The 18,030-nt window shown below is 32.7% G+C and overlaps 1 protein-coding gene across 3 annotated transcripts in view; it reads right to left on the bottom strand.

The window, feature by feature from the left end:
* Positions 1–18,030, bottom strand: part of LOC124368727 (leucine-zipper-like transcriptional regulator 1) — a 55,625-nt gene that overhangs the window by 27,201 nt on the left and 10,394 nt on the right. For 2 of the 3 annotated variants that reach the window (XM_046826044.1, XM_046826045.1), the window contains exons 3-10: positions 16,314–16,485; positions 14,605–14,741; positions 11,705–11,822; positions 9,857–10,020; positions 7,484–7,796; positions 4,241–4,441; positions 522–654; positions 248–312 (exon numbers count right to left, since the gene is read on the bottom strand). In XM_046826044.1, coding sequence (XP_046682000.1) covers positions 248–312; positions 522–654; positions 4,241–4,441; positions 7,484–7,796; positions 9,857–10,020; positions 11,705–11,822; positions 14,605–14,741; positions 16,314–16,485 — 1,303 coding nt within the window. The remainder of the gene's footprint in view (positions 1–247; positions 313–521; positions 655–4,240; positions 4,442–7,483; positions 7,797–9,856; positions 10,021–11,704; positions 11,823–14,604; positions 14,742–16,313; positions 16,486–18,030) is intronic. The other variant, XM_046826046.1, reaches the window with a different exon arrangement.

Below are 18,030 nucleotides of genomic sequence, written 5' to 3'. Positions count from 1 at the left end.
TGATTGTTGCAGATTATAAGAATCTCCTTAGGTTCAAGTGAATATAATCTGAATCGTTTCATAAAATTATGGAATATTTGCATTTGAGATTTATATTGATGTATAAAATAGCACTTTCCAAAGCCTTTCCCGCTTACGAATATAGAATGTGCTATGAAATGTAAAAGATACTATGATGCATTTTACAAATGGTTTACACACTAAATATTAGAATTTCAGTGAAAATGTTTTGTGAGCAAGTACTTACCTGTAAAGCAAGTCTGTAAACGTCCATCATCAGAAGCACAATACGATGTGAGGCTAGATCTTCTACTGAAACATTCGAAACCTCTAATTAATGATATAAAATATTTTATGTTATTAAATTAAGCACACCACTTACAATTGTTGTAATTATAATATCACCGTCCCAATATTTAAAATCAAATGCTTCAAACCAATAGTGAACATTATATTATACATTATTACAATATTACTAGTACATTTTAAAATACAAAAAGTTTTATAACAGTGACACTTACTCTTTTTAGTAGGGTCAATTCGGTCTGTGTAGATATAGTTGAGTACCATGTCAAAAGCTTCTGGGACAGCATCTTTAAGCTTCACTTCCAGCAAAGGTATGTCCTTGAATGGAACTTGTGTTGTACCAAATAACTAAAAACATGTCAAAATTATCTTTTAAAAGTAATATATCATATCTGTAATTCTAAATAAAAGAAGACTTGAAGATAAACGCGACAGTGACTCTGCATAGAGAAATCTGGAAACTTCTCTCCCAATTTCATAGACTGACCTCAATATATTTATTATTTTATTACTCATTTTAACACTGTAATATAAACAACAAACCATGGGTAAAGTTTCCTGTACATAAAAGAGAAATTAAAAACAGAAAAATAACTTTTACTGTTCTTTATAACACTTTAAGGTCGAGAAATAAATGTTTATTTCATATAGTACTATCTTAACTCTAGTAGTACTGCAGCCTCTGTATAGCCTACTGTAATATCCAATAGTACAAGCCGATTTTACCAACAATTTAGTAGTTTGGAAAAATACCATAACATATTTACTTGGTGAGATAATTTTACATTAGTTTAACTACTTATAAAATGGTAAATATAGACATACAAAATATTTTATCCAAATGTATGAATAATAAGTCAATAAGTTATAAGAAAAGAAAAAAATGAGTGTGTAAAACATTTGGAGTTTTATTACAAACATATTCATTTTTATCTATTTTCTCTTTGAGTCTTATTTTAACAATTAACAATAAATCAAGAAAAAATACAATATATACCTTGAAAAACTATAAAAAATTACATATTAGTATAGATGTTACTATTAAATTAGATGTTAAATATTATAATTATATTTAAACATTTCAAATATCTGACTGGTTCTGAATGTATATTCTTAGAAAGAAGTTATGTGAAAACCCTAAATATAACACAGATAAAAAGGCAAATCAAGTCACTTAATTAACCTCTGACAAGACTCACACACAACCAAGCCTCCAAATATTTATTTGCAGTAGAAAAAAAAACATCTAAAGCTAAAAGTTAGGTTATATTTGAATCTTTGAATTCGTCTAATTTCCCACGTTTTCTTACAATCAAAAAAATAAACAACCAATAAAAATGTTCTGTGTACCTGTCTACAATAATAAATACAATAAATGCTTTTTATAACATTTTTGAGTTATCCTGGTTAAATTGTAACAACAGTGATCCATCCCAGATAATCAGATCTCTTTCTTCAATCTAACTATAATAACTAATATATTTTGAAAGAGAATCTTGGCAGTGTCCTACTAATAAAATCAAACAATTAAAAAACAATAAAAAAAGCAATTATTTGTACACTTGGTCTCTAGGCTGTTGATATTTTATTTGAGCCTTACTATTGATGGAATCCCAGACTTAATACAAGATTGATAAGTCAACTCATTATTGATAAGTAAAAACCTAAACTGGGAAACATTTTTTACTAAGCTCTTGAAGTTTTGGAAAAAGTGATTGTTTTTTGACAGAACAAACCATTCAACTTGGTGAACACCAGTGTTCCAATTTAAAAAATTCATTACATCCACAGGTGAACTTATGACCTATAATATGCACTTAGTCAAATTTTTTTACGGAAATACTTATAACTTTGGTTAGTTCCCTAAATTGGAATAAACATTCAGATAAGATTGTCTCAAAAATTAATTCAAAGTTTATATGCTCTACGTAGAATGTCAAAATTATGTACAGACCAAACACTAAAGTCTATATATATTTTTCGCATATTTATTCAGGTATTACATTCTGTATTTCTTTATATGGATCTACATCAGCAAAAAAATTGGATTCAATTTTAAACATTCAGAAAAAAGCAATCCTTATTATCCTAAAATTGCAATGGAATGAATCAGTTGAAACACATTTCCCTCAATTGGGGATAATGACAGTTTATAGTGCATATATCTATAGCACTGTACTGTCTGTCAAACATCGTGTAAGTGACATTAGTACCTGTGTAGTGCGACATTAGTACCTGTGTAGTACAACATTAGTACTTGCAATTTTATTGTAAAACGGCAAAATATATGGGTGTAAAATTCTTTAATATACTTACAAATTACTTAAAATTAACAGAAGAGACTAACATTTTTCAAATTAAATTTCAAAATTACCTAATCAACTTATCATTATATTCATTCTCTGATTTAAAAAAACATTCATAATAGATATTTTATACTTATCTAAATTATTCATAATTAATATTGTTTATTATTTATCACTTTTGTATGGATTTACTGTGGACTTTATTAACACCCACTTATAGTCGAATAGATACAACTTCCGTATCGGCGTGCTGGAGCGTTCCGACGTTGGAGTGAGAGGGAGAACTGCCTGGTTGGCTACCTGACCAATAGGAGCGAGGAGGACGCTGTGGCAGGAGCGTCTGACGCGGTTGCCATAGCAACAGGCACTGTTGCCACATCGCACCGCGGCGACCGCTTCTCTGCGCAGTCTTCATGTGCTGCTACTAGAGTGACTACTTCGAGTTTACTGCTAAATTTGTTGTCTGTGTTCGGTGTTTTTGCTGTTCGTTGCAAATATCAGGGCGTGAGTGTGTGTGTGTTTTATATACTGTATGTTGTACGTTAACCATCGCCGTAATGGAAAGAAGAGGAGGAACCAGTTCTAATAAAAGAGGCCGCCCTCGCGTTTGCCCAGTGAGACCACCACCATACACCAAAATCGGCTAGGGCAGCCTTTGCGCAGTCAGTCACGAGAACTTGTGGTTAAAGTCTGGAATTTTTTTCAGCAAGAAAAGGATAACAGGGCTATTTTAATACCAGAGAGAAAGTGGTAGAAAGATCCGCAGCTGCGTTAGGCATAAACAAAAGCACCATAGTTGCAATTTGCAAGGAGAAAGAACGTTTAAATGGGGTTGGTAATACGACCTCACAGACTCCTGGGAAAAAGAGGAGGAAACAGAAAACCGTTACTGCCTTAGACGGTTTCCAACAGGACGCTATTCGCCGTCATGTATATGGTTATATTATGAAAAAAGAACATCCTACTGTAAAAAAACTATTAGTTTCATTAAGGGACGCAAATTTGTTTAGAGGCAGCATTTTTTCTCTCAAGAGTGTTTTAGTTACTTTGGGGTTTCAATACAAAAAGTTAAATAGGAGGAGAATTTTATTAGAAAGAAATGACATTGTTGCTTGGCGTTGCCGATTTCTGTGACAGGAAGACTTAAATTTTGATAACATAGTGTGGTTAGACGAAACATGGGTACATACCGGCCACACTGTCTCTCTATTTGTGTTAAATTAGAGAAATTTAGTTTCTGATTACTAGTGTAAACAATCAAAAGACAACACACACTGACGCGTTGTTTGTTGGTAAGTACGCTGGCGCGCACCGTCTGATGTTCTCTTCTCAGTGTTCGGTGAGAAAGTGACACTCACGGCAGTGCCCGCACCAACGCGGCATCAGTCTCCCCACTGCTCGCTGCCCCTCCACACCCTTCCAATACGGAAGTTATATCTATTCGACTATAGTATGTATTTAAAAATATATATTATATTTATATTCTTGACACCATTTATGCACACCATGTGTAAACTTTGAATAAAGATGTTTATGATTCCGATTTGTTCATATTTGACAACGCTGTACGAGTGTTACGTTTGTAGAGGACCGAAGATGATTATACTAGAGCAAAGTTGTTTCATTACCTTCTCTAGGTGCTTGTCCCTGGTCTCTCGTGCCTGCTGTATTCGGTGCCGCAGCCATTGTGAGCGGGCTGCAACAATGGCAATGTGAGCTGGTATCTTCTCCTCATCAGGACCCAGCAAGAACTCAACGTCACAGAACTGCCTTGACTCCAAGAATTTTCCAAAGTCCTCATGAAGTGTGCATTTAGGATAGCAGGAAAACTACAACAGCATATGATAACAATACAATTTCAGTTTAAACCTAGGAAGCTTATATAAGTAAAATAAATTTCTTTGCTTAGTGATGGCTAGACCATCACTACAATCGAAAAGCCCATTGCTCTGGTAATACTGGCTGACTTTATTGGTTCTCTGGTCAAGTCAATAGATTGTGGTGACCTGCACCTCGTTCTCAGACATTAGGGCAAGTAAGGTAGGGCAAGGTGTGTTGCTGTCAGGTTTGCCATGAGGCAGTCGGGAATGAACAATCAGCAAAGGACGAAAAGTTGGGATGAGTACCATTGATGATCTTTAGGCCATAGTTATTATTTCTGATGTATTTGACTAATTTAACCCTATAAGCCTTACAATTTATGATCGCGACAAAATTCATATTGCATATTTCGGCCTTTTTGAAACTCATCTTCGCTATGGAATCTTGGTCTGGGGTAATTCCAGTGCAGCAAATATTCATAGGTTGTTAGTTTTATAGAAAAAATGTGTTAGGGTTCTAGCGGAGTTGCAGCCAAGGGAGAGTTGCAGAGCAGCTATTGCAAGACTTTCAATCCTTACTGTGGTGTCATTATATATCTTTGAGACAATTTTGTATGCACATAAGAAGGACTTGATAAGATGTAATGATTTACACCAATACAACACTCGCCATGCTGCTGACTTCGTACGTCCAGAACATCGTACAGCCCGTTACGAAGAGAAACCATCCTACATGGGGGCCAAGCTGTTTAACTGTCTACTTGCGGATATGAAAACACAAGACAATCTCAAGACTGAGCTAAAAAATGGCTTTTGAAACATTCCTTTTATTCTATTGACGAATTTAAGAACTGGAGAACTTTGAACCATCATTATGATTAACTTTAAATTAACCTTATAAAACCATGTAATTACTATATTATGACACTGTTTTTTATTGACACTTTTGTAATTCTCTGTGAATTGTACAAATAAAGTATATTGCCTATTTTGTATTGTCTATTTGGCATTAGAGCTGCTGGAGTGAAATCATATGAAAGCTATCTGCACATCCAAGACTCAAGTCAGGATGGCTGTGTACTCTTAGGCACTACCCTCTGACGGGGAGTTAGTCTTGGATCACAGGTTCGATTTCCGCACCTGGTGGGAGGGCCCTCCTTAAATGAATGGTAGCTGGTTTGGGTGGAAGGAGGGATCTGACCGAAAACACATGTTTTACGGTTTTTGTCTTTACTACTACAAAAAAATACTTAATTTGTGTTATTTATGTTTTGAAAATCATTTATTATTAATCATAACCATAATAATCGTTTTTATGAGTTCAAAACCAATAAGATTTTATCTAATGTTCCAGGAAAAATGATCAGTTGTTAGAGGGTTAACATCAGGGGCGGTATAGTTTAGAAGCCGGTTAAATGGGTTTTTAAAACGTAAATATTGACTAAGAACTTGTTGTATAGAGGCATGTGTGTAGCAATCACTATTAAATTTTTAAAAAACATTGGTTTGGTTTGGTGTGGTTTTATTATCTGCCTGCTGCAACTGGATAACAGTACAATACTCTTAATTCATTTATACCACAGATTTATCATAGTAACTAGATTTTATGTTTCCAAAAGAATTACCCATTGCATTTAATATTAACTTTAGGTTTCCTTATAATAAATTACTATTAGAACGATTCAAAATTATAGTAAAAACAACGGTATGCCTTCTAAACCATTGACCTGTTTTGAAGAGACAGTTTTGCTGCTAGTGCTGCCTTACGAAAAATACTTTGACGAGACCATCTTGCTATTAATTAGTTAGTTCACCGATCTCTCAAAAGATATTAGAACTTTTCAGTCTGTTTTGTTTCTGTGTTTTATGGCATAATAGGAACTTAATAATGTTAATTTCAACATTGGTAACATTGCAGTAGAGCCAGGAGTTAACATGCACACATTTCGCTCAGTGACAGCTGATTTAAGTAAACAACAGTGAATGAGTGAATTGGTAATACTGCGCTAAGACTACTATACATAATGTTTTACCCTGAAATTATTTTGTATATTACTTTGAGAGTAACAGGTAAATTCCATCATTTATTTTAGTATGGTAGTGACAAAAACGACGACACGTGATAACGGAAACGTCTGATGATGATGATGAGTGACAAAAACGTAAAAATAAATATTATCACCAGAAAATATGCATTTTATTTAGAAATTACACAACAATAATACAAAATTTTTCAAAGAAACAGAAAATTTAAGTAAAGTATTATTATTTTGTGACTAACACAAAGTTAAGATAACAATTTTAAGTTTTATATAATCTCTGAATATTAAAATATGTAGCTTGGGATGGCTGTAGTACACTCAAGTTGAATTAAAATCCAAAAGAACACAACTAAGGTATAAGAATTTTGAGGAAAGTCTCTATTTCAGAACATTTTAATCGGATTGTCTGTGTAGTTAAAGGGTAGTTCACAAACTCGTGGGCAAATGGGCTAAAGAATTTGATTATGAAACTGGTTCCTTTGATATTTGCATATAGTTTAGATATATTCCCAAAAGATTATCAAAAGCAAAGCAGAATACATTACTTGAAAGAAGAAAGAAAATAGCTATCACAAGTCTACTAATCACTTTACGAATGAAATGCTCTCTACAAAAGAGAATAGTACCATATGATTTTCCTTACATTCTCTTATATAAAGTAGCCTTTCATTCATGCCTTAACAGTTGTTACTTTTTCCAACTTAGTACTATATATATATTTCAATTTATTAATTATTTACAATAATAACAATAATAATTAAATGTAAAAATATGTGGAATAAAGTACCACACTTATAATTCAAACAAGTTAATTTAATCAGGAAATAAATCTATAAATTTGTAACAATGCAGTATATTTATTGAAATGTCCTAGTATAATTAAAACTTGTTTAACATATAGATATTATAATATTTGACAAAAATTAAACAAATTTAATCATCAACAATTAGGCTGCATACAAGTATGTAAACCCCATCTGTACAACACAAAAATTAGTAGTTGAACTACCTGGAAGCGATACATCTCTCCGCTGCGCACATTGTTATCCACAGTGCCCCCGAACACATACATGGCATCACCAACGACAGCACATGCGTGGAACAGACGGCCGGAGGGCACCTTGGAGTCGCGGGCTAGTGTGATGACAGCCCAAGTCTGTGTGTCCAAGTCATAGCAGTGCAGGTCATTGGGCAAAGTGGAATCGGCCGCCCCACCAAACACATAAAGGTGACGATCAAACCCCACCATTGTGTGGCCATAGCGGCGGGTGGGTGGTGGTGGGGCGCCGCGTAGAATATGTTCTGTTGATATCCGAGTCCACCTATACATCAGTAAGAGTCAAGAGTCAAGAAGCTTTATTGTCATTAAATACAAAATTGTATAATAGACATAGTCATAAACATAGTAAGCATGTACTATAATACTAATATAAGATAGATTACACTAAAATGTTTTCCTTTAAATTATTAACGAATTTGTGGTTTGAAGAAAAATATTAATCTATATCTAGTGGTAGAAATTAAAATTTTATCAAATAAAATACATAATTTATTAAATAAAAATGCACAAAAGAGGAAGATAAAACAACTTAGTACTATCAGTGTGACTAGAAAGCTTCAATGTTAATACTTAAAATTAAAACAATTAAAATGATCAATTAAATAATACTAATAAATAACAAAACAAAGTTACAGACAGATAATAAAAGAAATTTAAAAACAACAAAGTTTACAGTTCAAATATTAAGGTACTTGTATCACAGGCAAAGAATTCATCAACAGTGTATAAGGGAGTCATCTTAAGCCAATTCTTAAGAACAATTTTAAATTTATTGATAGTTGTTGTCCATGCACTATCAGGTAACTTATTGAAAAGCTGAACCTCCATAAAGCAGTGACTTTTTTTTTAATTTCTCAAGTCTTACAGGAATTAAATTCAACATATGTTTGGCCCTTGTGTTGTAGTTATGAATAACTATCAATAAAGGTGAATGGAAAATTTTAAAATTCATACAAGAAATATATTCACTGTGACAGGCTTGGCGTACCAGACATGGGAGTTTCAATACTTCTACATTCTTATTACTGTGTCAGTTGGCCGCTAGCATTGACAGAATAAACACACAGTTCTAGCACTGAGCATCTGCATAACTGTATTTTGCGCAGTATCACTTTCTAAATGGTGGTTCAGATTTTGTTGTGCTATGGTATTATAATTGGATTATATTTAGAGTTGTTTGGTCTAGTGTTAATGAATTATATATATATATATATATATATATATATATATATATATATAAAATACCTTATAATGGATTGAAAAAAGGCAAAGTAAGCTGTACTCACATAATTTGCATTAACACAGAATGTAAGCTGCCTGAGAAGATAAATTACTCTAGACAACTTAGTTGGAAGATAATTAATATGGACATCTCTATTTAAATTTCTGTCAATAAAGATTCCCAAGAATTTAGCATGATTAGATAGATTGCTCTGAGAGTTTACAGATTTTTGTAAACTTAACAGGATATTTTGAGTCTTCTCAGACGGCTTATTCTGTGTTAATGCAAATTATGTGAGTACAGCTTACTTTGCCTTTTTTCAATCCATTATAAGGTATGGACTAGTAGTGTGAGGCAATACAAGTAAGATTAATAACATTCTTATCCTTCAAAAAAAGTCTATAAGAATTATTACTAACTCACAGCCACTTGAACATTGTAAACCTTAGTCCTAAAGTACAATAAAAAAATATTTTTGAATAAATATTACTTATTTTTGAATAATTCATTTTAAGCACTGGACGAGTTCTTCCGATTAAAAAACATTTTATTTTAAATTCCCCAATGCCACTGGCTGTATTTTAGTATTGTCGTTTATGTTTGCGTAACATAAGATATACATAATCTAAGATTTATAACTGGCTATATTTATAATGAAAGCTGAAATGAGACTTTGTTAGTGATCTTTATTTCATGACAATAAAAAATGTTGATTGATTGGTAATGAAAGTGGTTGAACATCGAGATAACTGGTTGTTGTGGCTCTGTTATCTTTAGAGTACAATATTGACGCTATGATATTGTCTTTTCTTTGTGCATGATTATTTGGTGTGAACACACACCTCAGAAAGTTTGGGTCTCACACCTTGGCTGTTTTTGGGAGTAACTACAAGAGTTCTCTGGAGCAATTATATGAATTTTGTAGGTGGAGCAAGATTACTACAATAGCAGTGGGAGTGCTGGGGGTCGAGTAACCTTTCCACCTATGTAATCTGGAAATTAGGTGAATAAAGAAGTCAAATGTGTGGCCCAATTCTGGAATTTTTTACATTGGGAGTATAAAATATCAATAAAGACATATTAGTTCATAAAACGTTTACCTCAGGTCTTCAAAGTGAAATTGAAAGAGGCTGTTTGTTATTTTGGCTCCACTCTGCCCACTAAAGACGAACATGGATTCTCGAGCGACGGCGACAGGGAAGTTACAGCACGTGGGAGGACAGTCCCCTGCTTGCACAATCTCATCCCACTGTTTAGGGTCACCCTGTGGACACATATTCTTAGTGTAGACTTATGGGACTAACATATCCGAGTTCGTACTTTACGAATTATCAATCAAAAAGATCCTGTATAAATGTTTTAAATCCCTTCATGATGCCAAAGTGTTTTTCATAATAAGATACAATTTAAAATATTACCATGTTTTTATCGTTTAGGATATTAATTTAATTTCTTTTTTATTTCACTTCAAAATAACTGTCTATTGGAGAAATATTACTAACAGTTATTTGTGAACAATCCTTTTTTGTTTTCAAGAAAATACAATAAAAAGTTTTTTTTAACAAACACATGAAAAATAATATCTGTCTAAAGTACACTTGTTAGAGATGCTGAAGTGTTTATCCAGGATATTCACTGTTGAATACTATCTCTTACATCTAACGATAGCTCAAACTGGGCCTCTCAAACTCGGTCATAACAGGTTTGTGGTGATACAGTGGAACCTTGATATATCGAATTCTTTGATGAATTGAAGTTTTGTTATTCCCCTTAAATGTGCTGTTTACGTCAATGCTGATTTTTTTCTTCAAATATCAAAGGTTTAATGTAAATAACTGAAATATATTGTATTTTTGCTCTTAATTTTCCCTACTGTAAACCTCTATATACCGAAGTTTCAGTTTATCAGTGCAACAAACCAAAGTACAGTAACGGATTTTTCATGTTAAGACTTGCAACACCCACCACCAACTTATTTTTCTGTTGTCACCAATGGTGAATTACCACTACACCCTCGATTTGATTTTAAAATTACCATGATTCGAGCAAATTTAAGTTAACTCAGTGAACTGTGTGCGTTAGATTTTCAGCTATGACAATATTTCGTGAAAAGTGCGATCGCAAAACGAAAAACTTGATCTAAACAAAATAAAGTTAAACTTATAGAGACTGTAGAAGTTGGAAATATGAATTACAAAGAAGACATTGCAAAGAAGTTTGGAATACAAGCGAATACTCTCTCGACAATTTCTTATTACACATTTCCTGATAAAGTATTCATAATCAAGCCTACATTATTACTGTCATTGTTATGGACCTCTATAGAACAAAGTCTACCGATTTAACCTTGATATAATGAATATCAGAACAACAATTGTAAACCTTTATATATCGAAGTCTGTCCCAAACAGCCTTGATATATCTAACCTCATTATATCGAAATTCTAGATATATCAAGTTCTGTATTTCCCCTTAAGTTTCGATATATCAAGGTTTCACTGTATCATGAAACATGGAAGACCAATTCTAATGTTTATGAGGTTTATCTCATATAAAATACCAAAGAGCTGAATGCTCTTCATGTATAATAGAAAAAAACTGGTTAAAATTTAGTTTTTGATCAATATCACTAAAAAAAATAAAAATGAATTAAAGGTTTTCAGAGGGTTCCATCACCTATATTGAATACTTATGTTTTAGTACATCTGTTTTAGTTATCGTGTTCTGAGATATTATACCTAAAGTACAACATTAAGAACAAGAAGTTTTAAATCTTATCTAACATAAAACAAAAATTGTAATTTTGCATAAAAAATATTTAAAACTGATTTTACGAATTCTGATAAACTTAAAACTGCTGAAAGTGAAAATACAGGAGTTTACGGGGCATAATTTAGAGAAGGAAATGTATTCTGTTGGTACCTAACTAAACTGTACATTGTACTCACAGGCTGCAATGATATTGTCCACATATCGTTGAGTCTGGCGTTGCCATCGTAACCGGCAAATATCCACAGTTTATTGTCGTATACAGCTGCACCGTGCGCGGACCGGGGCACAGGGGTCCTGTAACAGTACACTCAATTTCTAGCAACCATCTACTATGCTACATACTTCCAGACCAGACAGCCAAAGTGATAACTGAGCTGATAGAAATGTACAATGCCCTAGATCTGGCAAAGGATCATTGAATGAAGTGGAAGTGTTTTAAGTGACATTCATTCATTCAATGGACATTGGACCTACAGTCTTAATTTATCATTAAGTTAATTTTAACTGTACATGTGTATTTATTGGAATATAAAAAAATTTCAGTACTTTGTAAATATTAAAACACCAAAAACAGAATGGTTTTAGTGTGCAAAATATCTATTAAAAATTTATATAAAAAAGCTAGTAAAAAACATGAAAAAATGTCACCATAAAAAATTTGAATTACCAGCCATATCTATGGTTGAAAATTTGCCTATGTCTGAAGGCATTAAGTGCGGGGCTTTATCAAATAGAAAGATGCAGAGGTTGGAGCATGGTTTTTTATTGGAAATATTTTTTAAAATCTTATACAAAATGCAAATATGAAGTTTTTTAGTGTCCTCTTAGAACAAGAAGCACCTAGCCCAATAAGGACCTTTGTACTGCTTCCAGAGTGACAGGATATTCTGGATGGGTAAGGTGGGGGGTAGGGGTCGCCTACTATCGAGATCCATGAGAAAGAATTTAGGGTATTAATCTCAAGTCATGTCCCCTCAAAAGAAGGGGAGGCCAACTCTGAATCAGCTTCCCCAGTCAAAGCAGGCAGGAGGTGGCATACCCTTATATTGTAGCTAGCAAGAAATTAAATCAAATATTGTTTATTTCATACATTATAACATATGTAACATTAATAACAGCTTTTGTTACTTACATATACCAAATATATTAGCTTCTGCTATTAGTCAAATAACTTTCAAGAATTTGGTCCCTCAAGTCAACTCCACCTATTAAGCCATTACTATTGGCCTCTGGTCAGTTCTATATGGTTGGTCGATGAGTGCAGACCTATTGTGACCTGCAGTCTTTAGTTCAGTTTTAATAATTAGTTTTTTGATTTTATTAAGTGCATGTTTTAAAGTTAGTATATATGGAGCTGACACACAACATGGTTGTTGCGATTCCTGACCTACGCGTATCATAATGCTCTGGTATGATTTGTTTATGTTAAGCTAGTTTGTAATTATGTGTTAGTTTAGTTATTTACCCGAAGAAGAGATCATATTGCAGATCCCAAAACGTTACTGATTTTTTTAATCACTAAACGATGGCAAATGTCCGGAAAAATCCTGTTTTATACTTGTATTGTCTGAGTAAATTAACTATTATTATTATTATACTCTTGGCTTTGCTAATAAGAGGGAAATACGTGGATTTAACTTTGGTTTAACCTAGTGGGGATAGGTCATGGGAGCCATGGACTCCTCTAAGACTTTGATAAAAGATGTTTTAGGAAAAAAAGACAAAACCAAATGAATCGCTCTTGTATTATAATCATTAAAATATAAGTAACAACTTCATGATCTAGACTCTGAATAAGTGAATTATTTTCTAAATATTTCATTATTGTTGTATCAAAATGCTACTATTAAGATTTGTAGATTTCAGGTTGGCTGGAGTGACAAGATCTGTAATACAGTGCTGTTTATTAAATAATTCTATTCAGATTGTAACATTAAATAGTTTTATTTTGTACTATTCTTAATTTTAATTACTTTTTCAACTTTGAAAACCTGTGGCAAATAGTGTAAGACAATTTTTATTGAAAATTGCAAGATTGAAATCTTCTACCTAGATATAACCTCAATCACTAACCTAACATTTCAATCAATATTTTACCATCTAAACTTACCCGAAAGTTTGTTTTGTATAACAGCATGAGTTCGTCTACACTGCCCTTGAATGGGAAGATGCCTTCTGAGAGCAAACAATTTAAAGAACCTATGCTTAGATAAGAACAGTAAACACTTATTCTCTTCAAATTGAGGTGACCTTACTAGTTATCTATCAACTGATAAGATTGCAATTGTTCACTGGTACAGTTGTGGTTTCCTGATGTACAGTAGTCAGTGGCATGAGTTCAAATCCTGTACAGGGTGCTAACTTTTTGTGTTGTAAATTATTGTTCAAATAATCTATTCTCACAAATTATATTTATTTTAAACTATTTTGACCATAAACTAATATCTAAAAACAAACTTTATTGAGTTTACTACTCACCAAATTTATGTAATTATTCCAGTCCACATGGTTGTCTACTTCCAATCCTAAAAATTCTGTACTTTTTATTATTGATTTGAATGCCGGTCGTATTTCATAGCCACATGTGAGAAATGACTTGGTGTTTTTTTATCATAAAGTGAGTTTTTACTGAAAACTCTGTAACTTGTTTTTATTTTTCAAGATATAAAGTTAATTTTTTTGTATTGTACTTCAAATTAACTGTACATTAATGTGTAAACTCAAAGCCATATTTTCTTTGTGAAAATAAATAAATTCTAAGTTATTAAAAATCATTACTGACTGCACTACCTAAAATCTTCAATAAACAAATTCTAGTGTCTAAGTTGAGACAAGTATGATATTCCACAAAGATTTACGAGTCAAAACAAACAAATCGGTAATCATGTCTTTCTTAGAAGTTAAGGTACAGCAAATTTTCCATTTTTTGACATTGTTATAAAATTGTTATAAATTTCATAACGAATTCTCAAGGTTTTACTAGTTAAGTCAGTAACTTAGTTAACGTGATTAAGACTATTTATTATAAAAAAGTGTTTTAATTAAATAAAAAAAAGGAGTTCAGTAATAAAATTACCTGCCAACAAACTTCCATTCGATCCACTGACCAGTTTGAAATTTATACTCAAACAAATCATTCTTGTTTGTAAGATTTGAGTTAGAATGAATATCACCAGTATAACCTCCAAACACAAACATTGATGAGTCGTACACCTGAAACAAATCATTATACCATGAATTGGAACATATCTGTAACACTTTGAACCCGGTGCCCTAATATGTCAAGCCGTGCCGCAGCACCAGCTACCGGCACCCATTTATAAGTCGGTTCTCATTGTTTAATTCTATAGTTTAGGTCAGTCAGCTATTTTCGGATTCTAGCATGACATGAAAATTAAGATTGATTAAAAATATTTGGTTGTTGTTATTTGTGAGAAAGGTTTGAGAGATATATTTTACTATTTATGGGTTTAATAAACACATCATATGTTTCTCGTTATGTTTATTAGTTGTTTAAGTTTGCACGTTTGATTTTGGGACTACTAGATCAATTTTTAGAAATAACAAATGTACATTTTTCGTTATTCGAATCTCAACAGCTGATTGCAGTCACTGCAGCTGATCATTGTAACCTGTTAGTCAGCTGTTGGTGAAGCTTTAGTAAAAAGGGGATGCACTTGCTCAAGCATCTGCTGGCGATAGTAGTTCAAGTTTGCCTTTACATGAATTGAGAAGTATGTCTGATATTTTTTACTTGTATATATTATTTTTATATGTAACAAACATATATATATATATATATATATATACACTGTAAAACCAGTCATGTACGGTTTAAGATGGCAACGGGGGTAGGCCGGATATTAAATTGTGATGTAAAGACCGCAAGCTAGGTAGCGGGTTTTTTTAATTTGTACATAATAATCATGTCCAATTAATAATTTTATTTTTGAAAATAAACTTACACATGTATAAATTAAAAAAACGCTTATATCTCTGCCTTTTAAATTATATATATGCCATGAATTATATACATGTCCCAGAGTACAAAGTGTTAACATAATGCAATGATCCATACATTTTTAGTTATCATGCTTTATCCTCTTTATTTCTTATTTCAGTTCTAAATTTTTCTTACATAATACATTATCTTTTTAACAAAATAAAAAGAGTAATATTATTTTCGATATGACGATGATGAACCTGAACCAACCAAACTGTAAAACCACATTATTGACAATGGGTAATTTCAAAGAACATGATTTAGCACATTTGCCCTCGTTATTATTTACAAGTATTGAAACCCTATGTTTTCAGAACTGGAATCAGTTCTCTTCAACAAGTGTAACAAAACTGAAAACATTATGTTAACATGCACATACATTGCAATATCAGGTGCATGTTTAATTTGTAGACTTACAACTTTTTTTGTGTTAAATATGACTATAGTGTCTATAGCCATGTTTTTTTAAATTTGTTAATGCATGTACACTTTAACACCCGAAGAAGAGAACTAACTTTTTTTACACATAACGATTATAATTGTCAGAAATTCTTGTAATCCTTTCGACCAAATCTATTATTAATTTAGAGATTAAAAAATATTCTCGAGATTGTACTTCACTTATACTACTGACAGCATCACTTAGCAATAACCCAAGCTAAAAGTAGCCAAGTCCCACAGTACTATACACCGGTTGCCACCAGGTGTAGTTTTTGGCATTATAAGATTTCTTTTTTTTTCAGAAAAATTCATATTTCGGCAAAAGGATATAACAAACTTACCACAGCTGAGTGATGGTACCTGGGAGCTGGAGGGGCTCCCGTGGCAAAGGCTCTTCCCCAAGACTTCTCCTTGACATCAAATCGAAGCAGATCATTCAACATTGTTTTCCCATTATCGCCTCCAAACACGTAAATTGCTTCCTTATACGCCACTACAGTGTGTTTGCTGCGTCTGTGATCAACATTGGGGAGATCAGTTAACTATAATTGTACCTTAAAAATTAGGTAGTATAGGACTTTTGAGTTTAAACAGTGGTTTTGTAGTTGTGTATTTCAGAAGATAAATTCTGGTACCATATTTAAAACTTTTTTTTCTTTTTTAAAGAAATGAGAAACTTTATTTCACACAGAAATCATTAAATACATACATATTTGGAAGTGAAATATGTTCCCAGCAAAGGCATATGCCTGTGTGCTGGGAGCGAGCTCTAAAAGTCTACTAAACAAATATAGCAAACATAAAGTATAAATAAAAATATAAGATAGCTGAATTAATTCTAAGAAACAAAAAATTAACTCTTGTAATCAATTTATGAATAGGTTTAATATAACTTAAATTAGCGAATTAGAGATAGATGAGAAAAGAAAGGTAATACAATTTGAGACTACTTATTTGATAAGCTAATTACAATTACCTAATTTGTAAAATTATGTAACACTATAAAATTTCGGCATCCTTTCGTCCTGCATGTGAAACTATCAACAAATACAAGACAAATCAGCAATTTCTCTCTCTATATCTTTCTCACTCCTTTCAGTCAATCTCCCTCTCACTCCCTTTTACATTCACTCACACTCTCCTCCCAATTTCTCACTCATTCTCTGTCACACACACCCAGCTGCTCTCGTACACACACACACACACACACACACACACACACACACACACACACACACACCACACACACACACACACACACACACACACACACACACACACACACACCACACACAAACACACACCCCCACACACCACACCACTCGTTAGGAATATATAGAAACAATAAACCGTTCAACACCTTCTCTCCCCACTTCAACTAACCATTTGTTTACTAATTTTTTTAAAACTATTTATTCTTAGGACATCGTTAACTTTAAGGTGTGCTGGTAAATTTGCATACAACATGTTAATTATGTAAAACGAACAGGTTTTGTTAATAGATTTCGATAATCTAGGAATCACAATTCCAATATTTTCCACTGAACGAGTAGGTAGTGATGGCCTATAGGTGTGAAAAGGGTAGACTTGTTGTCAAAAATATATAAAATAAGGGTTCTTATATAGAGTTGATTTATATTGAAAACTTTAAATTCATCGAAAATTAAGTTTGTCGGGTATCTTCTGTCTTTCTGTAAGATAGATTTAATAATAGCCTTTTGTACTATTTCTAATGGATTAATTACATTTTTATTTGCTCCACCCCAGGCGATTATTCCAAACTGTAAAACCGATTGAACATAAGCATAATACACACATTTAACAACGTTCAGATTAACCACCCGGCGCAAATTGGCTAAAACTAATATGAATTTTCTAAGCTTGTTCCTTATTGTAATGATGTGTGGGGCCCAACTCATTCTCTTATCAAATGTCACTCCTAAATACTTATATTCGTCCACACTCTCAACACACTCACATGTTGTGCAACCATTCATTCTGCCACAAGTATGTAACCTGAGTTATAATTCCACAGGATCAGAAGAAGATCTAAGAGAG

The sequence above is a fragment of the Homalodisca vitripennis genome, chromosome X, assembly GCF_021130785.1.
Source record: "Homalodisca vitripennis isolate AUS2020 chromosome X, UT_GWSS_2.1, whole genome shotgun sequence".
NCBI lineage: Eukaryota > Metazoa > Arthropoda > Insecta > Hemiptera > Cicadellidae > Homalodisca > Homalodisca vitripennis.
The sequence above is the reverse complement of the archived record's forward strand: the minus strand, read 5'-3'. Positions and strand labels throughout refer to the sequence as shown.